Raw genomic sequence first — 23,736 nt, forward strand, 5'->3', positions numbered from 1 at the left:
CATGATGGCATTGCTGTTATCAACTACCTAAGTCCACTTTGGAGGAAGATTACAAAGAGGAATGTGGCAACTTCCTGTTTTCAGCACAGTTGAAGAAAGACCCACCCAGAATTTCACATAAGTTCTCAATCAGGCCCAGAGTTGCTGACTCCTTCCATTGTGCTTGTTGTCAATCAGCATTATGATCTTGAGTGCACAGGAGAAAAGCCACACGCTTAGGCAGAATTTCTCCAGGTTTATGGCACTCCAGTGCCATTAGAATTTGGTCCAGTGCCATTTTCAATTAATAAGTAACATCATATTGTAAAGATTATAGGTATAAAAGATATGATTATGAATGCCCTGACAGTGCTTTCCCACAGCTGATCCTGTCCCGGAACTGAGGTCCTTCGATGCACAGCAGGCCATTCTTTGCCTCTAGAAGTGCTCACACACATCAGTAGATCCTTGGCCTTCCAGCTTGATGTCACTTTCTTTTCTGGTGGGTTTCAGAGATCAAAACCTCTTATTCTGCCCTTTGCTGTCTTCTTCCTCAGAGGATGTGGGGCAGGAAGGGTATATGGGCTAAGTGAGCCAAGGCTCCAAAAATCTCTAGTTCTCCCGCAGGTCCTGCATTGTTCCTGTTATCCCTTTGCAAATGTCCTATGTGCCCTAGAGTGCCTCAGTGCCCTTAACATGGGCAATGGAATCCTGCTTCCTCATTTCACACCCAAAGTTACAAGACATGAAAGTCAGCATGTCCACCTCTGTCTTCAGCAATTAGGTGGGAAAAGGCTTGTGCAATTAACACCACCACCCACAGCATAATGCACAGGGCTTGACTAGGAAAAGAAGAAAAAGTGCTTTGGAGGCTCTTCACATACTGCACCAAGCAGTGTTGGTGGGAGACACTGAATGTCACTGTGAAGAAACCTCAAATGCAAGTAGGTTTTGCATTGGAAATGTGCCTGGCCTAGAAAAGAGTCAGTTCTTCAACCTAGGCAACATATTCTCTTCCAAACAAATCAAAACAGGAAGTTATTGGTAAGAGGTCACATTGCAGAGGAAAAAGTATGGAGAACTTTCCTTACTTTGAGAATAAATGCCCCAGAGACAGACCTTTCACATAGCATACATGGGTCTTCAACACTGGTGTCTAATCTGATCAGGACAAACTCCTAGTAAAAGACAGCCATGTCTCAAGATGCATCATCTTTTCACAGGTGAGCAAAGGCAGTCAAAACACATCACAAAGAGCATATTTGCAGATGTGCAGCAGTGGATGTGAAAAATGAACAAAAATCTGAAGCAAAATCAGAGCAGTCTGAAAAACACTTCAGTTTTATTCCCTTTAACTTTAAAATGACTCGAGAACCTAAAGAGGACATCAAAAGATGAATAATTCTGAGAGCATATATTTGTTCTCATATATATAAGGGCTCTCTTTTAGCCCCTTTAGGCTCTGGAAGGGGCTGTAAGGTCTCCCTGGAGCCTTCTCTTCTTCAGGCAGAACAGCCCCAGCTTTCTCAGCCTGTTTCCACAGCAGAGGTGCTCCAGCACTAGTTTCATTTTGCCCTCCCTGGAGGGCAGTGCATGTTCTTTCTTCAGGTGGCTGAAGTTCCTGTAAAGGAGCTGGTGATGGGAAATGCTATTACTCTTCCACTCTGGGTAGCCCCAGCTCAACCAATATAGGAAGGAGAGTAGCAGAAGAGCACAGGAAAGTACAGCAGGTGCCTTATACCCTCATACACTGTTTCGTATGAAGTGCCCAAAATTGCTGTGCATCAGTGTTCCCACACCCAATGGCAGATCTACCCTGGATTCCTAGGCACAGGTACTAAATGGTGTCAGCAAATGCAGATAATACCTTTTGTTAATCTGTTTGCACTGGTTTTAACTCCAGTGTAACACAAATAAACTCTGAGACAGAAATGTGGCTCAGGTATTTCTGTCCTTCATACAAGCAAGACTGAAAACAAATGTCTCCTTGGTTGGAAAAACTATCATATCAGAGTTGTACCAAGCAAACTGTTGATAAAGAATTACCCATCCAACTTCTCAAATTTCAGGTAAGTCTGGTCCCCTTCATAGGGTTTGAAAGCAACACATGAGACTGAACTTACCAAACACGACCAGGTTAACAACCTCAGCATTCAGATCTGAAACACACAGCAGAGGATAACAACAGCACTTGCTCTTCTTTTAAAGTACTACATATATCAATAATTCTAGATAGAGATAACGAATAACTGTGGCTTAAAAAAAAACCACCCAACATGTAGAAGTAATATCTCCTTGGATAAAAGAGCAGAAGACTGACAGCAAAATTCCCTGACTGGAGTAATTTTGGCAGAGGACATAAGGAGAGATAGTATCTTTTGTCAGATAAACCAATAGTTTAGACATCTGAGATAGCTGAGAAACACCAGTAGGCTCTTGGACTTCCAGGGCATTGGTTTCTGGGCATTGGCTCAGGTATTGCTGGGAAATTGTACTGCATGTTACAATATAATCTCAAGTATTGTCAAATTTGAGCTTGGGACCAGTAAAAACAGGAGAGATACATATAATTTTAACAGTGATTTCCTATTGGTTTTTCTCAAAAATTATCCAAAACTTAAAATAGTGCCTAAAATTAGATGAAAACAAGAATAATGCTCTGAACATTTTTACTGAGAAAATATGTGCATATCCTCTTGGCCAGTACTAAGGTGGGACTGTTAAGAAGATATAAGGAACAAAGGGTAAAGGAGATGAACATGTATGACCTTCAGATTTTGAGTCTCTGACTTCATTACTGACACTGCATTCCCCTGACAGTGCTTTGATGAGCACAACCTCTGCTCTACATGAGCATCACAGGTGACCATGGGCAAAATATCTCAGATCCTGAAGGCTTGACACAGACCAAATATGGGTCACTCACAAAACCACAGCAATGTCCACTGCAGAAAAACATCTCTGCTCTTTGTGCCACACAACACAGCCCTCCTCAACCAAAATTCAGATCGTGAAGAGTGACACTGGCACCCAGCACATTTACATTTACATTTACATCCCTGCACCTGCCCTCCTCTCAAGAGCAGTAGCACCAAAATCCTGCCTCCCCACACCCCCCCACCCCGCCCCAGCAGCTCTATAAAGCTCCTCTTCCATACTCAGGGAACAGCAGGCATTGATCTGCGTTTGGCATTGGTGCAACAGCCCCCTTGTCCAGCACAGCACTGCTCCCCAGCTCCAACCATGGAAGCTTGTCACTCTCCAGAGCAATCCAATGTCTCTTCATATATTGCCACAATTGTGGCCATCATCACCTTTGAGACGTTGGCTGGCATGTGGATAAATGCTTTCATTGCTTCTATGCTTTGCATGGCTTGGATCAAAAGGAAAACTTTGAACTCTAATGAGAAGATCTTGATGTTACTGGGATGCTCCAGGTTTTGGTATTTGTGCATTGCATGGATACATTCCTTTCTTTCTGCCCTTCTCCTTCTCTTGTCTCTCTGGAGACACAAACGCAACATGCAGACAAACTCCATGAAGGACCTCAGCATGGATGCCCACATCAAAGCCATAAAAACTATTCTCTCCTTCCTAATAATGTACAGCATCAACTTTATGTGTTTGATCTTGACAATAATTTATTCTGCTGAGAAGAATGAAAATGCTATGACGTTTCTTGTATTTGTGTACCTGTATGCTTTTCCAGGTATTCATTCCCTTGTTTTGATTTTCAGCAATCCCAAACTGGAAAACACACTTCTAAGGATTCTCTCTTCTGTGAAGTGCAAGGTTTGCATGAGGTAGGAACTGTGGCTGGAACCCTTGTGAAAATTTGTTCTTTCCTTGTAGAAACCAAGTAATTTAATCTCTAATGGGACCTTCCAGCCATTATAGTCTATACAGATGTTCACTCTTTCCCATCTAAGTTAAGCAAGCTTCATTCATATTTACTGAACTAAATTATTGTAAGTTAAATGAATTATTATTGTTGTTTGACTTAGATAAATCTTTGAGTTATATTATTATTATTAAACAGAGTAATTTAACTCTGGTTGTAGTAATAATGCCTCAATTCCTGAGATGGGTGGTGAAGGGATCCATATGGGCATAATAGTCAGATGATGGGGTGATAGATTATCCAGTAAAGGCCTCTTACTGCTGCCTGAGAGGTGCAGAAGAGGAAGTGATCCTAACACTGCTCTGTTCTGCCTTTGTGTGAGACCCTCTGTAATCAAAACCCTTGCTATCCTTCATTTGCATATAAGATGGTTGGTCTCCACCATTCATGATGGGTTTTGACTACAGTATCACCTCCACTTCTCCCAGAAGTATAAATTTGGCATTTGAAATCCTCCAGGGCAGAGGATGACCATATGACCCCTCTTCACAGACAGGTCAATGGGATTGTTTCACTTTCTCCTGCAAAAGCAGGGATGGCTCTTTGGTAAGATTTGCTCCTCCAGCTGTGTCAGATTGCACCCTGGTGAAACTGAGTTTGTAAGGTTAATTGATGGTAAAGTTAAGCTCAATGAATTATCAATTGTTGTTCTTTTCTTTTCTTTAACATATTTAGTGCTAATCCAGTAACTGCATGTAACAAAGGCAATTCCAAATTTTTATTTCTGCAATAAAATGCACGATTTGTGAATCTGTGATTGTGAAAGTTCTTACTGATTGTGAAGAGATTTACAGTGCCAAATATGGTATCATCAGAAATTAAACCCAGCCACACCCAGGCCCTTTGATCTTTGAAGACCAGCAGAAATACAAGTGAGTTTATTTTCCACCAAACCATTATGCTTTTAATGTAATACAAAAAATATACAATACTGGTACATGGACTGGTGCAAAAGGGCAGTAATAATATTGCAAGCATGCCAAAAACTCTTGGGCTTTTGCTGAATGAAATAGCTAAACTAAACAACAGGTTTATATCTCTGGTTTTTGTTTACATTTTTTTCTGTTGTCCCTCTGTTCTAGTGTAATGTGTGGAGTTGTGTCCCTGTCTGGCAGTGCTTAGTAGCAGATGTGTGAACATGTTGATCCCTGTCACTCTCCAGAGGTGGTCACTGACACAAATAGTGATGCAGGAGTGGCCGTGGGGTGCACAGGTGGGTGCAGAGTCCACTTTCCACACTAGCCCTGTGTGTCCTCTCTGCCCCATTTCCTGCACAAACAGGATTGCCCTGCTCTGTGTGACTGTTCTCCTGGTCAGGTTTTACTTGTAGGTGAGAATGGGTCTTCCCAGTGGAATCTGGCTCAGAAACACCAGTAGGAAAGAGTGTTTGTGCTGGATCAGGGGAAGAACTTGATGAGGAAGGAGTAGAGGAGACAACTTCTTAGATGGGGGTCAGGCACCTGCACAAAGTCAACCCTCCCCAGCAGGTTCTCATAATATGAAATAGTTCCAGCATAAAGAAACAAGTACCAGAATTGGTAATTTCTGTCTCCAGAAATGTCACTCAGGTCTGGAGGCAGATCTTAAGAAGCTCATCTAGACACAACCCCTACATTTACTTTTTCCCAGTCAGTTGGAACTTCTCCAGTTAACCAGGGCTGCTGGTAGATGGTTGAAAGTGGTTTGGCAAGTTCTTTCGCCAGTTTCTACCTTATCCTGGGCTGGGTCCCACCAGGGTCCATAGATTTGTGAGTGTCTAATTGGGAGAGCAGGTCACTTACCATCTCCTCCTGGATTACGGGACCTGCACTCACCTCCCCATCACCAGTTTCCACAGGCTGAGGCAGAGAAATCAATCTTAAGTGAAAAGACCAGCCTTTCCAGGTGTAGCTATGGCTACACAGCATTTTCTCTCATGCCTGAAAATTCCAGAGTATCTTAATTTTTTCTACAAGTGGCTCCTTGGGGTATATTTTTCAGCAGGGCTTCATCCCATACTCCTGCTACATGGGTGCACTCAGTTGTTCAGAAAAAGATCCCCCTGCTCCTATGGAGCTTCCTTGGACTCTGGTTTCCTTACAGGCCTCCATCTGTGCCTCTGAGAAGTTTTTCTAGCACCCACAACTGCCATCAGGTGTTCAACATTCTGGTTATTTTAATGGATCCAAGCAACTCCCACAGAGTCTGTCTCAGGTTAAAGAGCAGCTTGGAGGAATCTCACCTTTAAGGTGACACCAGCCCAACCCTCCTCTTCCTATGGGGAATGTTTTGGCCAAGACTTCATCCAATAAACCACCTCAGCAATGACCAGCAGGACACAGCACCATGTTTTGAAATGTTTGTGTACCTTGTGCTCATGAAACTCTTGTCCTAAAGGTCAGTGAACTCATCTCAGTCATGACAATTAAGTATGACTTCTTTCCTTGACAGAGTTCCCTGCTCTGCAGGCTGTCAACTCTATATCCCCCATCATGGAACAGGATATTTTGTACCCTAACTCTCACAGACAAAACTGGACCCTAAAATTTCAATATTCATTACACAGCAAACCTGCACTTAGGCTTCCCTGGCCTGGACTGGTGCTGTGGCTGACTCATGGACTTCCTCCTCTGGAAAATACTACCTTGTCACCAGGACAACTGTGAAAACTCCAAGCTGGAGTCCCATGTGTGCAGCAGCTAAGCATGACCACATACCATCCCTGGAGGGAGCTTGGCTGTCCCCCTCAGGATGGCTCCTGGCTTGATGGATCCCTCTCTGCCCAACCTCCCTATGGAGAAGGCAGGGCTCCTACTGGGGACCCTTTGCTTTGTTCCTGCCTCTCTGGTCCTGAGACCACAGGCAACAAACCCCCACATCATTCTCATTTCCTGCACTTTATTCAGCCACTTACTGGGATTACAAGCCATCAAGATCAGGTGTTCGCTTTCTTTGAGGACAGTCTGTCACAAGACTGAGGCAAAGAATGCGTTATATTCCTCTGCCTTTACCTCATCCCCTGTCACTACACTACCCACTACATTCAACAAATGGTGAAGACATTTGTTGCAGTGTTGGGATGTTAAAGAGAAAACTCTCTCCCCTGTCATTACAGAATTCAAAGACTGAATGCCTGACTCCCCATGCTATTAGTTACCAAAAGAAGTGGTCAACTGCTACGAATTCCTGCTTGATGGTTTGGGGGGGGGGGGGCGGGGGCAGACTGGGGGAAGGTGTGGCAGGGAACGGGCTTGCACTTTCTCTTTTGTTTTTTGGGGACATCCACAGCTCTGGTTGAACGCTGCAGCTGTGTGTGCTGCTGCCAGAGAGAGGCCATTGCAGAACTGCAAGTGATGCTTGTAAGAACACAGCGATGAGTCATTTTGGTGCTCTGTGTTACTGAGGGAGTTCTAGATTTGTGTTTTAAGTGGTTGTATTTCTGGTTAGTAGTTGTCTGTTGTTAGTTAAGTCTGTGTTATGGGTTTGGCCAGGTGGGCCTCAATTTAGGTCTTAAAGTTCAGCTAGGCCTAGGATTGTCAGCTGATTTAAGCTGGGCTGAGTTAGCTCACAGCTGACTTCTTCCAGCCAATAATATTGTATTCCATACCATACTACATCATCTCAAAGGGGGTAAAATCCAGTGTGTGGGAGTGGCTTGGTTAGTTCCATCATGGCTGCACTAAGAGGAGGACATCTGGCAGCTCCTCTACTATGCTGGGCCCTGCTCCTGTTGCCTGTGCTTGCATTTTGTTTGCATTCAGGAAGTAGAAATATTTTGTTGTTATACTTTCTCTTTCTTGCTGAGTGTCTTTTGGAGTGCTTATGAATTTAGAGTAATGGGCTTTGTATTAATTGGGGAGTGGGAAGTTATTCCTTGTTATATATATGTAACTTGTGTAAGTGTGTGTTATATTGTAGTTTCCTCTTAATTTTCTCTTTTCTGTATAAATACATGTAGTTAGTTTCAGCATTAAAAAAAAAAAAATTAAAAAAAACCCAAAAAACCCCACATCATCATGGCCAGGCTTCGAGAACCAAGATTTGGGAGGGGCTCTCCCCACGTGGGTGTGTCCTTCCAGTCTGGGTTGTTTAGGTGAGGCACAGCATGTGCAGAACTGGCCTCACCCTTTGCTCCTGAGGTTCATCTGCCGCGGCCGAGCGAGCCTGGACGGTGACAGTGAGGCCCTCGGGATTAGAACCTACAGCACCCGGCATTGCCAGGAGGTCTCCCATCCAAGTACCAACCGGGGCTGACCCTAATGAGGGTATAGTGACCTCTGAAAAGGGGATGGGATGATCCCAATGTGTGCCTCAAGGTCATTTAACCTTGAGAAGAAAAGGTAACTTGCATTTTGAGTTCTGTGTTGCAGGACATTAACCATCAGATGAAGAAGACCTGACCTGAACTGGTGTTGGTGTCCAATGATGAACTGTTTTTTCCTGCCTAAAGTACCTACCCCATCCTAATGGACTATTGCCTACAATATGGAGGGGTGGAAGATGGCCCTGGAAAGAACAAAGACTGTGCTGAAATAGATAGATCTAAGATATGAGTGACGTAATATGGTATGGAATAAGGGGTGGAATATGTTATGGGTTTGGCCATATGGGGGATCTGTATTGAAACTTAAATTTGGTGTGCTTGCCTGTAGAATGTTTTTTTCTACTGGTTTCTTTTGGGGTTTTTGGTCATCAATTAAATACAATCATGCAGCTAAACATTCTCACTGGCAACGCAAACCCCACAATAACTGTCATATACTTTCTTGTCTTAATAACAGTTATTTGGGGAGCTGCTATAGAGAAAGTTCTTTTCTTGCTATTACGTGTGGTCCTCACAGCAGAGTGTTGAAGACCCTTCAGCCCGTGTGCTGCCCAGTGTTAGGCAGGCAGTGTTGGGTTCATAAGAATTCAATGTTCTGGAATGCTTATAGCTAATAAGTTCTCCCAGGCTCAAGTGTGGTACTCACAGGAAGGTCGAAAATCTTTCCAGCCTGTGTTCTGTCCAATGTCAGGAGGGCAGTGTTGGGTTCATAAAGCTTTGATTGTTCCAAGGGTGCATATAGCTAATAACTTTATATTAATACAGGTGGGACAAGAATTCTTTGCATTTCTGCCCCTCCTTTTCATGTGACAGGTTGGAAAAGGCTTTAAAGATCATACAGTTCCAACCCCCTGCCAGGGGAAGAGACACCTCTCAGTAGACCAGTTTGCTCAAAGCACCATCCAGTTTGGCTTTGGACATGTCCAGGGATGGGGCAGCCACAGCTTCTCTGCACAACCTGTGCCAGGGCCTCACCACACTCACAGGAAAGAATTCCTTCCTAATATCTAATATAAACCTGCTCTCTTTCAGGTTAATGTCATCGCCCCTTGTCCTAACTCTACATGACCTTGCAAAAAGTCCCTCTCAAGCTCTCTTGGAGCCCCTTTAGGTATTAGAAGGTGCTCTAAACTCTCTCTAGAGCCTTCTCTTCCCCAGACTGAACAATCCCAACTCTCTCCATCAGTCTCCATAGTGGAGATGCTCCAACCCTCTGAGCACCTTGGTGGCCTCTTCTGGACCTGTTCCAACCCAATCCTTTCAGTCTTTCATGTCACACAGCTTGAGTACAGCCCAGGACATAGCTGATGTGAGGCACCCAGGCAGGGAGCCTGAGGAAGGTGGCAGGAGCCGTGCCCCGCATCAGCTGTGGTCATTCACAGCTCTCCTCCCTGGTGCAGTAGCTCCATCCGCTGCCCTTGGGGTTAGGGCATGATTCCCAGTTCCTGGTTTAACTGCCAAAGGGGAACCTTAGGCCAGGGCTGGCATTACATGCAGCCTGGCCCAGCAGGCTCAGCCACACTGCTGAGACACTGATGTGGGTTCAGTTTTGGGTCCCTCATGACAAGAAAGACATGGAGGTTCTGGAGTCTCTCCAGAGAAGGGAATGGAGCTGGGGAAGGATCTGGAGCACAAGGATTGACTGAGGGAGCTGGTGGGACTCAGCCTGGAGAAAAGGAAGCTCAGGGGGAATGTTATCGCTCTCTACAACTCCCTAACAGGAGGTTGTATTCCCAGGTGGGGGTTGGTCTCTTTTCCCAGGTAACAACTGATAGAATGGGCAGAAACAGCCTCAAGTCACACTAGGTGAGGTTTAGGTTGGATATTGGGAAAAATTTCTTTATTGAAAGGGTTGTGAAGCTTTAGAACAGGTTGCCCAGGAACATGGTTCAGGAACCATCCCTGGAAGTATTTAAAAGATATGCAGATGGGGCACTGAGGGTTATGGTTCAGTGGTGGACTTGGCAATGCTGGGGGAATGGTTGGACTCAATGATCTTAGGGGTCTTTTCCAACCTAAATGAGTCTTTGATTCTATAACTTATCACAAAGAAAAAGGAAAAGGACTTTGGAAAGTGTAGAAGTTCAAAGACATTATCCTAGTTTTTGTGTAGATTGTATCATATGCCTTTCCCTGGTTTTCTAAATTTCTGTCAGCTGCTGAGGACTAAAAGCCTCAGAGAGTTCTTGTTGTGAGTTTACAAGCATTAAAGTTTGGCAGAGCTTGTTAGAGCCACCACAGAGGGAGGGATGGGCAGAATATGCCATCTCACCCCTAGCAAGCCCCAGACTGATCTTCATCACCTCCACGGGTCTGCCCTCCCCATGGCACATCCAGTTTCCTAGCAGCTGATGGTGACAAGGTGGGTGAGGGAGGCTACACCAGCAGAAAGCATTGTTTGTATGGGGAAAAGTTTCAGGGAGGCCCTAAACTTGTGGGGCAGAGATATGTGAAAAAGACCATGGAAACTCACATGACTGGAAGGAGATGAGTGCTGGAGAGTACAGGAAGCAACCCTGAAAGAAATTAATCTCCTTTTTTCTGCTCATTGGATTAATGCATACAACGTGAGGCTGCTACGTGAGGTAACATGCAGTTGAGCATACCATGTAGTTGTTTCCTGGGACATTGTAAGAAATAAATATGCCAGCCAGACTGCTGAGCTGTGAAAACATCAGGGACCAGAACAGAACTGGCTATGTTGTCCAAAAAAAATGTTCCAGAACTGCACAGCTGTACAGTCCAGTTCTGAGGCACATTGATCTTCACATTAGTGTGGATAAAACAGTCCTGGTTGTGCATCGTTCATATCAGAGGTTCCCAAAGTTTTTCAGGAATGAAGGGTGAAATGTGAGCTTGAAGCATATGTAAAAGTGGTTCAGCAATCATCACAATCAAAAAATTCTAAGAAGGGAATGTGAGAGAAGGCAAGTCTGTGCTGCAGAGACCTGTATGTCACAATCCCTTCCTTTACAATTTTTCCTGTGTTGGAATAAATCAGAGGAAGAGGCTAAGGTAGTGACTGTTCTCCATCCAATGCTATAAATGTGATTAAGGGGGAGATCCCACTCTTTCCAGATATTAGGTGAACTTGTAGGCTCACATTGTCATGTGTTGTAACTTTGTGCCTTGTAGTTAAGCAGAAGGAGGTACACAAGTGACAGGAACCATCAGGGAGTGAGCCCTGTGACAGCCTTGATTTCAGGAATGGGGTGTGAATGGAGGCATTGGATCAGGACAAACTGAAGAACTAGGCTAGCTGCCAAAAATGCCAGACTCCTGAAGGGAGAAATCTGTTGGCAAGCCCACTGCCCACATTGCCTATGCCAATGACTTGGTTCTTGCTGCTGAGAGTAGGGGGAAGGGGTACAGGATGGCAGCTGCCCTGTGTTTTCCCTTCTTCCTCCATTCAGCACACTCCCACTTTTCCTTCTCTCATTTATCTTGATCAGTGCATGTATACAAGTGAAGCCTTGGCCCTAAGACTGCACAGTTAATTTCTTAGCTGCTTCTCTTTGATGAATTGTCATGGCTTTTCTAATAGGGCAAGGACTTTGCCTTCGAAGAGCCACTCAAAGATGGACCTTTGGTGTCAGACAGCTTGGCATCACATCCTGACCTCACATTCACACACAGTCAAGACCCAGGCTCACTATGCCAAACTTGGAGGCATAGTGAAACCTCAGAGATGCAATGTCTGTATTTCAATGCAGACATGGTGTGGGTCTGGGACTGTCTACAGGGACTCAGACTTTGCAGTTTATGTAAAACCTGTTGTAACTCAGTGGGAGTGGATGGTTCTGCAGCTAGTCAAGACTGCACAAGAAACTTCCAGAGTGACTTAGACCAAAGGGCTACCCAAGGGCAAGTTTTGGTTGGAATAATGTGCAAAGGGCAGATTTTCAAGTTTCCACCAGCTGTGCAGTTCAGACATTCTGGATATCATCTCTAAATATGTTCTAGTTCTAGTATTATATTTACATCTTGAAGCAAAAGGCAATTGCTTTCAATATAAATACTGCATCTGATTGATGCTTGATTTTCTTCAGTCATCACCCTTGCCCATACCAGTCACACATGCTTATAACTGAAGGGAACAGTTTCCATCCTGATTCAGCCCAAAGTTCCCTGGCAACCAAATGGGGCTGTACCACCTCACAGCAGTAATTGATATTGGCCTTATATCTAAGTCTTCATTATTTCATCTATCATATTTTACATTAAGTTTTGTCCATTTGTGTGTGTTATAAATACTTTGCATGTTCTCTTAAAGCCCTCTGCGAGTCCTGCTTTTATAGGTATACTGACTTGGAAATAACTGGTTCCACAAATCTAGTGTTAAAGCAATAATTTATATCAAACCATTCATCCTGCCTGGCACATAGTGATTCATATTCACTGCAGAGGTGACTCTCTGAGCCCTCCAAGTGTGATTTTCCTCTGGGAAGACACCCAAACAAACAGACTTTACAAGACACTCCTTGCATACTTAACACTACTACACATTAAGTAAATGCAGTCCCCTCTGTGGCAGAGGGCAGCAACCATCTCTGTCTTATCACATTACTTATCAAGGGAAGGACAAATATTGTTAAGGATATAAAGCTCCCTTTTGTCCAAAAATATACCTCATGGAGCATTCAGTACATTCCATCTGTAAGAAGACCACACAGGATTCATCACGGTCTTCATTTTAGCTAAGTCAGAAGGAAAGATCTGAAATGGACCTTCTAAGCTGGGAATTTTTGGTTCCAGAAAGTCTTAAATAGAAAGTGGAGACCACTATACCCTATACCTTTTCAGAGTCTAATATGAGGGTGGGAGAGAAGCTATGAGGTACTTGTGTATCTGCACAGGCCTTTGGGATCATTCAGAGGGTTGATAGGGGAAATACCAAAACCACTGCACAACAGTTGTGGATAGCACTGCAATTCATGGCTCAGTACTGCATAGTGCTAAGCACCTGCTTAAGGGCTGAGAATTCTTCATTCCCAATGTCCTTTCTTGCACTTGTAGGCTTTCAAATCTTTGTCATCTCTTCTGGGATTGGCAGACCCTGTAAAATTCCACCTGCCACAGCTTCTCTGCCTTGCACTTTAACCAGAAATTATTATTCCAGAAGAATGCACCAAGGCACAGTTTAGTCAAAATGAAGCAGTTCACTTCTCCATGACTCCCAGGTACTTTTTGTGTGTATGTGGAAAGGGCAGAGGTCCTTTCAGAGTTATGTGGTTTAGCATTTGCAGTGCTTCAGTTTAGCAAAGAATATGCCTTAGAAGTGTTCTCAGAGGAAGAGGTGGATGGCTCTGAAGAAGATACTCTGTATTTTCCTGCAAAACAAAGCACAGTGGTAAGACATTAGGACAGATATCCCGGGACATGCTGGCAGCGTAAAGCAGGGACAGTTCTAATGACCCGGGTGGCTTTGATTTGCCCTGCAGCCCTGACTCCACATGGATTACAGCAACGCCAGCAACCACAGAACTCATCATGTTTGGTAACACAGCCAGGACATGTCAGCTTGAACGGCCAATCATAGGATAGTAATTTACTCACACAAATGGAGGGTCTTAGTGGTTCTCCCTGAGCAGGGGCATGCATCCAGAACACAGGCTCTTGAGATGAATCCCAGCTCCCTCCCTCTTGTGATCTCAAGGATAACTAAAACTCAAGTGCACAGAGCCCGAGAGCAGAGTGTGGAAGAGCGATAATAATAGGGGAGTTTCTGGTGGCAGAAGTATGGAAAGCAGTTATGGGCAAGTCTCATTCTTCTGGTGGGAGGCTCCTGTGTCTGGCTGTTATGGGTTTAGCCAGGTGGGCCTAAACTTAGGTTTTAAAGTTCAACTAGGCCTAGGATTGTCAGCTGATTTAAGCTGGGCTGAGCTAGCTAACAGCTGACCTCTTCTAGCCAATAATATTGTATTCCATACCATACTACATCATCTCAAAGGGGGTAAATCCAGTGTGTGGTAGTGGCTTAGTTAGTCCAATCATGGCTGCACTAAGAGGAGGACATCTGGCAGCTCCTCTACTATGCTGGGCCCTGCTCCTGTTGCCTCTGCTTGCATTTTGTTTGCATTCAGGAAAGTAGAAATATTTTGTTGTTATACTTTCTTGCTGAGTGTCTTTTGGAGTGCTTATGAATTTAGAGTAATGGGCTTTGTATTAATTGGGAAGTGGGAAATTATTCCTTGTTATACTATACATAACTTGTCTAAGTGTGTGTTATATTGTGGTTTTCTCCTACTTTTCTGTTTTCTCTGTCTAAATACATGTAGTTGTTTCAGCATAAACCTGGTTTGAAAGTTTTCCTTCTCTCTCTCCCTCTTCTCTTCCCTTGGCTGGTTGGGGGGGGGGAGGGACACTTTGTTCTGGACAGCTGGTGTTTTGCCAGCTCAACCCAAGACACTGGCTAAAGTGTTCATGTCTCTTTTTTCCATTATCTGACTAATAAACATGGTTTTAAAAGCACATGCTTGTCTACAGTAAACTGCTTCATGTCCTGCTTTGACCACATGTCACTTTCTTCTCTGGACAATGTTTGGATGCAAAGATTATCCACTTAGGAATGAAATTATATTTCCAGCAATGCTTTCTGAAAATAAAGTCCTAAGTTAAATGGTGATGTCCATAAAATGACAGTCAGAGAACCTTTGATGAGATATGGCTTTAGGGTGATGAAGACTACATGAATAAAGAATGAAATATGTCATGATCTCATTAAACTCAAAACACAATTCAGTTAGTGGGTTTTAGAATTGGTGAAACATGCAAGCATCCAATACCTGTTTTAGAGATAGACAACTATGCTGCTACCATTTAGCTACAATTGACTTCTTACAGTTCCTTTGCATTAGAAGATTAAATGCCATCTATGGATGCATGGATAGACAAATAGGTTAATAGATATCAGAACAGACTGATCCTGAGAGCAAGAACGCAGGCAAACCCTTGTTTGTGCTTCAGTAACGGAGATCTATCGTCACATACCTGTTTTCCCACATAAGTTGTTAAAGGTTCTTGAAAATGGGTAGCTCATGGCAAGCATTGGTGTCACTAGGATCAGGGAGGATGACTGAAAAAGAGAAAATTGCCTTCTGTCAAAAGCCTTGAACTTTATTTGTAGCCATATTTGAGGGAGAAATAAAAAGGTTCCAGTAAACTGTTGTTCAATAGAAGCAAGCAATCCACAGAGGGCCAACTTAAATGTTTGTGAGGCATCAAGGTAACACATTTGCATGTTTATGGAGGTGATGAAGGAGATCAACTTGAAAAGGGACTACAGGCCACACAGAGCTTGTCTCTAAGTTTTGCCCAGGGAAGATAGCTTAGGCTCCAAAGCCATACTGGGCAGTAGGGTGTTCTGGTCCCCTATCTGAGGCAGTATAGCCAGTAAGGTAGCCAGAAAAGCCAGGATTTATGTGAGTAGAGATTGTCCATGACAGCCTATAGACTGATAATCCCAGGCAAATTTAACTTGACACACTAGAGGGCATTAGAACACAACTCTCTGCAGTCCAGATGGAAAGGAAGTTTTTGCTGTTAAAATGAAGTTTCTTTTTCAGTTCTGGAGTGGTTTGAGCATTTAATTAGATTACGCCATAAGATGTGTTTAAAAACGGCACAGAAAACACATGTTTTTCTGTTCAGTTTCTCTTCATTTGTTGTTTGTACTATGGCAGGGGAAATTAAGCAGTGTTGTGTAGTGTCACTTATAAGGAAGACGGTAAATGAATCATGTATAAAAGGTTTGAACAAAGACTTTGTTATTGTTTTATTTGTTAATAATCAGACCTCAACAGGCTGGAGAAATGGGATGACAGGAATCTTATGAAGTACAGCAGAGGGAAATGCAAAGTCCTCCTGTCCCTGGGCATGAACAAACCTACATATCAGGACATACCGGGGGCTGTCTGACCAGAAGAGAGTGAAGACAGAGCCAGACTTTTCTCCTTGGTGCCCAGTGAAAGGACACAAGGCATTGAGAACAAATAGAAATACAGGAAATCCCACTTAGGAGGAAACCTTTTCCCTGAGTGGGTAGTCAAACACAGGAAAAGGCTGCACAGATTGATTCTGGTGTCTCCGTCTTTGGAGCTACACAGAGCCCAATTTGACACTGCTCTGAGCTCCAGATGACCATGCTCTCAGTGGGAGGGTGGTACTAGATGATTTCTGGAGGTGATTTCCCACTTTGTCAATTCTGTGAATCCTGTGGAAGTTGGAGTGATCCAGTGCCATTCTTCTGAACAGACAGTTCCATCTTAATGGACTCCTTAATTCCTTTGAGCCTATGTACTCCTCTTCCTAATTATCCTGACTTTTAAGTGAGCTTCCTAGCTCTTTAGCACTACCTGTACAGGCTCTTCTGAATAAACCCTGTTCAGATACCAATATAAAATTAAGATTTATTGTCATCTAAGAATGATGCTAACACCATTGGGGTAGGGAGGGAGGTGGGAGTTGGAACTAGATGATCTTTAAGGCCCCCTGCAACTCAAACCAATCTATGATTCTTACACATCCTGGCATCTTTGGTAAATGCAGAAGTGCAAATTGAAACAAGCATTTCTGTGTCAGAATACACAGTTATCCATCCTCCTGCAGCAATCTCAGATAAAGATATTTTATTCCTGTTGGTTGAAACTTTTCTACAATCTGTGTCCGGGAATGTGGCTCCTCTAGTGCTGAAGTGGAGATGAACACTCCTTTGGCAATAGCAGGGAGAGGATGACAAACAACTCTGCAGGCACAACATGTTTCCAACCAGCAGAGTCATTTGTAAGGTGGTCAGTCCACAGCCTCAGCTCTTGGCCCTCTCCTTGGGCTGTAGGACACACCCTGGTCACTGAGGCCATAAGCCCCTTTTGTGGTCAGCCTGCTGTGTTCTGCTTCAAAGGTTTGTGTCAAGTCTCATTGTAGAAGCCTTTAATACTGTGCTTTTACTCCTTTGTTCACATGGGGAGACCATTCCCCATCCTTTCTAATGGGTACTGGTTGCTTAATGCCATGAATAGATTTGCCCTTGGATCCAAGGATCCTCTAGCCCAGTGTCTGTCTCCATGTCAGCATTTCCCCTACGGTTTAAACAGCTCTGCCTCCCTTTAGCTACTTTGGATGAAAGGCTGATGGTGCTGAGAGATCTGTGGCAGTGAAGGACACATGAACAGGGGAACCAGGAGCTGCTAAAGGCTGGAAGGTGTGAAGAGAGAGATGGGATTGGCACAGCACAGTCTAGCTCCATGCTTGCACAGAGCCTATAGCAACTGAGCCTTACTTTTACCCTTTTCAAACAGTTATGGAACATTTTTTCAGAGTCTTACCTCTGGAGCACAAATTGAAATGAAATAAATTCCTTTTAATCATAAGAAAAAAAAGATATTTTTGTGGTGACAAAACATCACAGTTTTTGTGTCCTAGGAGTTAGTGTATTGTCCAGCTTTAGAGATATTGAAAATCTGATGGGCAATGTCCTAAGCAACCTGCTCTAATTTCCCTTGCTTTGATGAGTGGGATTTTCTAACATCTCTTTTCAGCAGGAACACCACCTGTGTTTCTTCCCTAACTGTATTCTTCAACAGCCATTTTCCTGGGGAACTGTGTGAGCTTTGTTTTTCTTTTAAAGGTGGTAGTGGAACTGTTTTCTCCCTTAAATGTGGATGCATATTCTGAGCAGGTGCATTTCCAGATGTCTGTCCAAGCTGTGCTTCAGTGCAGGGAGGAGTGCAAGAACCACTAGGCCAGAGAAGCACTGTGGATGGAAGAGAAGCCTTCCAGGATCTCCCTTAAAGATCCAGTCCCTGTCTGCAAGATTCTTGGGTTTGAGGGTTTTTTTTTTAGCCCCGGAATATTTTGTGTTAAACTTGTGAGTTTGCTGGGTATGGGACCAAAGTCTCTCCTCTTCCAGAAACACATTAATTTATCTTCTGTCTTTTGTTCATTAAAATATGAGCCTTTGCAACACATGGACATGATTTTGACAAAAGATTCATACTTCCATTATCTCTTCCCAGAAGAAAGGGGAGGCTAACCTGCCTCCTTGTCTCATTAGTTCAAGTTGCAGTAAATCCATCCTCTCCTGGTCGTAGCTGAAGGGCATCTTCCCCAAGAAGTCTCCCTTGCATTTCTCTCACATTGTGAATAAGTAATTGTGCCTCAGAAATTTTCTAACAAAAGTTTCAGTTACATTTTATATTTTTTTTCTTGTGAAATTTAGAGCAAATGTCCACCAACCTCCTTCTCTTTTTTTTCACCAATTATAGGTGAAATAATGAACTTTGGAAAAGGGGAGTATATTCATATTTATGTTGTTATTGTCTCCTCTGCCTAGTTCTAATAAATAATCCAGAATACAAAGTGTATTTGACTTAAGAAACTCTTGGAAAATTACATTATTCAGCAGTATCTGAAATACATTCTTAGGTCAAGGTTCTAACCTTTGATTGCTGTGAACTCCACTTGGTTGTTGAATTCCTCTTCAACAGGGCTTCTTGTATCTATTTTTTTAAAAAATTAATCAATCAGTAAATACAAAAAATCTGTTCAAATTCCAAAAACATTTGGACATAATTTAAGAAACAGTTTGCATTCTTACCTTCTTGTCCCAGAGAGTCCCAAACACCAAAATGAATAATCCCTGGGAAAGAGATAATTACATGCAGCTTGATGGCACCAACCTTTAATTACAGTATCTCATAATTATCTCAAACATTGTCTGTGGTGAGTATTTAAACTCTGAACTCTTTGACAGAGGGCATTTTTCTAACTCTGTATAACATAATGGGCTGCTGGTGTGGTAGGAGTTCTCCAGCCCTGGCCTATTTAAATTCTGTGCATATCTGATCTACAATATGACACAGATAGTTTGAATGGCCTAAATATATTTGGAAGAAGGTACCTTTGTGTGTGGAAGAAATGCCCTGTCTATTCTCCCCAGATGAACTAGCAGACTGACAACATAAAAGGTCAGTGAGTTTGGTTTGAAGCACACAGTTTTGATGCCATTCTTAAAGTGAGAGAATAGATGTAACTATTTTCTCCTTAAGAAATCTTGCTGTTTTGGGATCCTACTGGCCACCTAAATATGTTGTTGTAAAAATCATACTGACTGAAAACTCTCAATGGTGTATTTTGGTCAGTTTCTCTCTTTATTGTTAGTGCTGCTCACAGTTCTTGGTGACTTTCATGTTGTTTATATTTGAACCCACAAGAGCGTAATGTGATGCCTCCAGATACACTGTAAATGAGACCAGAGATGCTCAGGCTTGCCCACCTGAACGTAACAGGGCTATTTTCCTGATCTTCAGCAATGAAGATCTTCCCAAAGCTACTGGCAAAGTTGGAAGTTATCTTTAGGTCAGCTTTATCCATAAGGCATATCTGTTAAGGCAGCTGACCATATGAAATACTGCTGATTCCTGGAATGGGTTTCCCAAAGAGCCCTTTTGGAATATGACTGTGTAAAGCAAACCTGAGCATTTCCCAGCTGTTTTTATACCCTGTCAACCACAGCACTGCAATAATGTCACTATGTTAAATGATCACAGAGGAAACAAAAATGTGTGTAACTCACTTGCAAAGCATTCAGCAGAGCAAAGATGATGTGGAAAGCTCGATGACTGTTTTTGATGATGGTGGCAAGGCCAAAACCCCAGGTGAGGCCTAAGAGTGGTGTCAAGATGGCCACACTTTTGCCAATTTGAAACAAAGAGTTCCTCTCCTGCCTGTTTGACCTATCTCCAATAGTTGGCCTCAGTATTTTTATTATAACAACGGCGGTGATGGACAAATTCATGGCCACAATGATCAAGGCAGGTATGACGAAGGCCAAGAGAGCTTTGCTGTCCATCCAGTTGAGCCAGCAGACATCCTTTCTGGTGTAACTGTTCCTTGGCAGTGTGACAGCGATGGTGATGACTGCAATGATAAAGGGGCACACATATCCCAGGCAGAATGCCACTGCTTTCTGAGCAGTCTTACTTGTGTTATGTAAGATGAACACCAGCCTGTAGAAAAGAATCAGGCCCAGGCTCAGCATCCAGAAAAAGACACACAGGTAGAATAAATGGATGAAGAAGGTGGCCATGACACAGATATCTCTGCTCATATGCTGGTTTTGGTCATTGATGGAGGCAGTGACAATGAACCAAACGTCGGCAATCAGGAGTGATAGTGCTATGTTGACTATACAGACGTGGCGCATGTAGGACGTCGTGTTGTTTGTCACGTACTTCCAGACCAAGGATTCAATTATAATGCAGACCACTAAACTCAAGATCGAAATAGCAAGGCCAATGTAGGAAATGTAATCTTCGAAGATTAGCTGGGAGGATTTATCAGGTGACATCAGAATGGAGAATGATGTCAAGTGACTGCAGGAGCAAATGACATAACCTTCTAACTCTGTGGATGTGCAACCACGAGTGTCCCAGTCCCCACCACGTTCATTGAGTGTGAAGTTCCAAAAAACACATTTGGGCATCTTTAGAGACAAGTTTATCTTTGCAAATGTCATATTAACCTCGAACTTCTGGCTTCTGTTGCTGCTCACAGTTGTTGTTATCAATAAGCCATTCACATATTCAGACTCATTCCGGGGTAAAATATGTCCAAGGTTTGAGTACATCACACTGACAATGGTTGAATTTTGGCTTAGAGTCTGAATTTCAGTTTCACCAATGAGAACATTAACTGTGAGGTTTTCTGTACTGTGAAAGTCCTTATTGTAATCTGTGGTGCTATTTTCTTTGATAACCATGCCTTGTAGCTGCACACTGTTTGCAGAGACAGAAGGAATGTTGTTATTAACTGGTTGGAGACGCAGGGAAAAATTTTCTACTGACTGCAGTAAGGAAGAACTTTTATGTGTCTTCTCTTTATTCAGGTCTTCCCAAGCTTTAGTTGTGGAATTACCAACAATTAAGTCCACTGTGGAGAGGAAATTCTGGAACAACAACAGAATAATGCAGTTACTGAAATCCCACACAAATTGTTGTTTCTGATGATAATTTATGCATGGTCTTGGCCTTTTGTAGAAGCCCAGCACTTTTTTATTTTGCTCAATCCATGTGAAACCTTCACTTGTTAACCCTTTCCATGCTCTATTTTGAAGTTAAGGTTTCCAAAACCAGAGCTGACTATTTTTTTTTTTGAGATATTACTAAGTATTTTTTCTTCTCCAACCTTCTTTCCTTCCTTTCTCAGCTTTTGTGCTATCTTTGATTTCTTGGTCTGTCTAATGTAGGCTTCTCCAGCTATAAACCATTGAGTCTTTTAGCACTTTTCTGCTTAGAAAAGCAATGCTTTTCCTCTGTAGCTTACAATCAAGGCTCCCAAATATTTCTAGGATTTCTTTTGTTATTTCTTGCTTGAACATGGTTCTGGGAATTAAAAATATAATTTAAACCTACCCTCTTTCATTTTAAACCATCCCTCCTTGTCCTGTCACTACAGGTCCTGTTAAAAGTCTTCCTATAAGTACCCTTTACATATTGAAAGGCTGCAATACCATCTCCCCAGAGCCTTCTCTTCTCCAGGCTGAACAACCCCAACTCTTTCAGCCTGTCCTCATATGAGAGCTGCTCCAGCCCTCTAACAAATTTTTGACACTCCTTGGGACCTGCTCCAACACGTGCTCAGGACCCCAGAGCTCAATGCAGCACTGCAGGTAGGGTCTTACTAGAGCAGAGTAGAGGGGCAGAATCACCTCCATTGACCTGCTGGTCCCACTTTCTGTTAGGCAGCCCAGGACTCAGTTGGGTGTTTGAGCTGCAAGAGCACGTTGCTGGTTCATGTCCAAGTACTAAACATAAACATGTAGAGGCACCTGTGCACAAAGGCCTCTTTTATATGTGGTGGTCTCTGTGAACAAAGGAGACCCTTCCTCTAGTGTGTGGGGGATTCTTCACAACTAATTAAGGAGAAGATGACACCCCACTCTCTCTTTGGAGAAGACATTTCTTACGGCAAGACCAGCAAGCCGATGAATATGCATTATGTGATGAAAATGGGCAGGACTTTGTAAACTACAAAAAGCATGAAGTTTGAATGTGAGGTGTGCTTCCAGACCCCCTGTGGTTTGAGGCACCCAGCACGTGCTGAAAATAAAATTTCCTCTTTGTTATATTTCCTTTTTTCATAGGTTATTGCCATCTTCTAAATTTAAGAGAAGGATAATTTTCCTACAAGAATGTTTACTTTTTATAAACTCTGCTGTGTCTTTGCTGTGATTTCACCTCATTACCTTTCTTTTCTGTTCCTGATCCTAACTAACTATAAAACTTCTTCAGTGACAATATCATCCCCTGTGACAAAAGGAGCCAAAGGGCATGATAGGTGTTGGTAAGACTTAAAATAAAACCTTACCCGAATAGTGAGGTCGTTTGCATCTGCTGGGATAGAGGAGACCATATCCAGGATGGAAACAATTGCACCTAGGTTTGCAGGAGAACTGTTTATTGTGTTTATCTCCTTTTCTGTCTCTTTCTTAAGCTCTGCAAGGTAGTTAGGTAGTTCTGCTTTTGACTCAGGGCTGCTGGCCAAGGACTGGAACAGAAGACAACAGTACATCACAGGTGTGACATTTCCCTCTCTAGCCCCACTGAGAGAAAGGTGACTCTGGATGATTTGTGGAAGTGCAAAGCACTATGGTGGGATACCAAGGCTGAAAACGGAGGCCCAGCACCTACCCATAAAGTGCAGTGGCCAAGGAAGTGGGCACTATAAACAGGGACCGAGAATGAGGTTGGACAGTGGCCCAGAGGTGTTAGTGTGCTCTGCAGCATGTTTGGGATTTGTGCCAACCATGTTCATTGAGGCAGTGCCTGAGCATGGCTCAGAATACTCCAGGCCAATGACTGCTCCTTGTGGATGCTGGGAACCCTGTCTGTTGTCCTGACCTGTGTAGATACAGCCAAACATTCTTTAGCCTTGAAAAGAAAGTTTTAATGCTTCATATATTTTAGATTATGATAAGCAAAAATCAAGCAACAAAAATTTTGCTCTTTCTTCTCCCATCACCTCCCCACTCCAACCTCTAGAAAACACATAAATGTTACCTCAGCTCTACTTAGCAGGTTGTTTATTGACACAGACAGGCAGTCATTCCTTGCAACCTTCCATGAGTTGTTGATGCACTTGTAAACTGTACTGCCTTGGGTAAACCCATCTGTACTATTTAACACACGGCATGGCAGTATTAATGTGTCCCCTTCTTTTCCAATGCCTAATCTGTCTGAGCAGGCCACCTGCTTGTCTGTACAGAGAAAAGACAGAGAGGTAGAAAACAAGAAGTAGGGAGATGAATAAATTATCCCCATCAAACCTGTGACCTCCTGAAGTTCAGAGATCTTTACATCAGGATTTCAATTAGCTCTCTTCATTAACTACAACCTTTCAGAATGTATATGCCTTGCATTCCCAATTTTATATGAATGATGAAATTAACAAGGAAATCTAATAAAGCTACAGTTTTTGAGTACTGAATCAAATCAACAAACCAATACCCAAAGTTTTAGGATTTATCTGTTAGATTACAGGGTTGGACAGAAGTGGA

General features: G+C 43.1%; 2 protein-coding genes across 5 annotated transcripts in view; one reads left to right on the forward strand and one right to left on the reverse strand.

Moving 5' to 3' along the window:
- Positions 1–3,222: 3,222 nt before the first annotated feature.
- LOC139668541 (taste receptor type 2 member 10-like) lies at positions 3,223–3,786 on the forward strand. The gene has a single exon (XM_071548144.1). It carries the CDS (start codon positions 3,223–3,225, stop codon positions 3,784–3,786), a length of 564 nt encoding a protein of 187 aa, XP_071404245.1.
- Positions 3,787–12,516: 8,730 nt separating this feature from the next.
- LOC139668585 (adhesion G protein-coupled receptor F5-like) overlaps positions 12,517–23,736 on the reverse strand; it is a 52,601-nt gene continuing 41,381 nt past the window's right edge. For 3 of the 4 annotated variants that reach the window (XM_071548229.1, XM_071548228.1, XM_071548231.1), the window contains 7 exons: positions 23,240–23,436; positions 22,548–22,727; positions 19,756–21,126; positions 18,778–18,819; positions 18,620–18,679; positions 15,174–15,258; positions 12,517–13,513 (listed from right to left, as the gene is read on the reverse strand). In XM_071548229.1, coding sequence (XP_071404330.1) covers positions 13,434–13,513; positions 15,174–15,258; positions 18,620–18,679; positions 18,778–18,819; positions 19,756–21,126; positions 22,548–22,727; positions 23,240–23,436 — 2,015 coding nt within the window. In that variant the 3' untranslated portion in view covers positions 12,517–13,433. The remainder of the gene's footprint in view (positions 13,514–15,173; positions 15,259–18,619; positions 18,680–18,777; positions 18,820–19,755; positions 21,127–22,547; positions 22,728–23,239; positions 23,437–23,736) is intronic. The other variant, XM_071548230.1, reaches the window with a different exon arrangement.

The sequence above is a fragment of the Pithys albifrons genome, chromosome 2 (assembly GCF_047495875.1).
Source record: "Pithys albifrons albifrons isolate INPA30051 chromosome 2, PitAlb_v1, whole genome shotgun sequence".
In the NCBI taxonomy this organism is placed as follows: Eukaryota; Metazoa; Chordata; class Aves; order Passeriformes; family Thamnophilidae; genus Pithys; species Pithys albifrons.

Bases quoted from the DNA above. Each gene is read 5' to 3' on its own strand.
- LOC139668541 (XM_071548144.1), top strand. From the start codon at position 3,223: ATGGAAGCTTGTCACTCTCCAGAGCAATCCAATGTCTCTTCATATATT.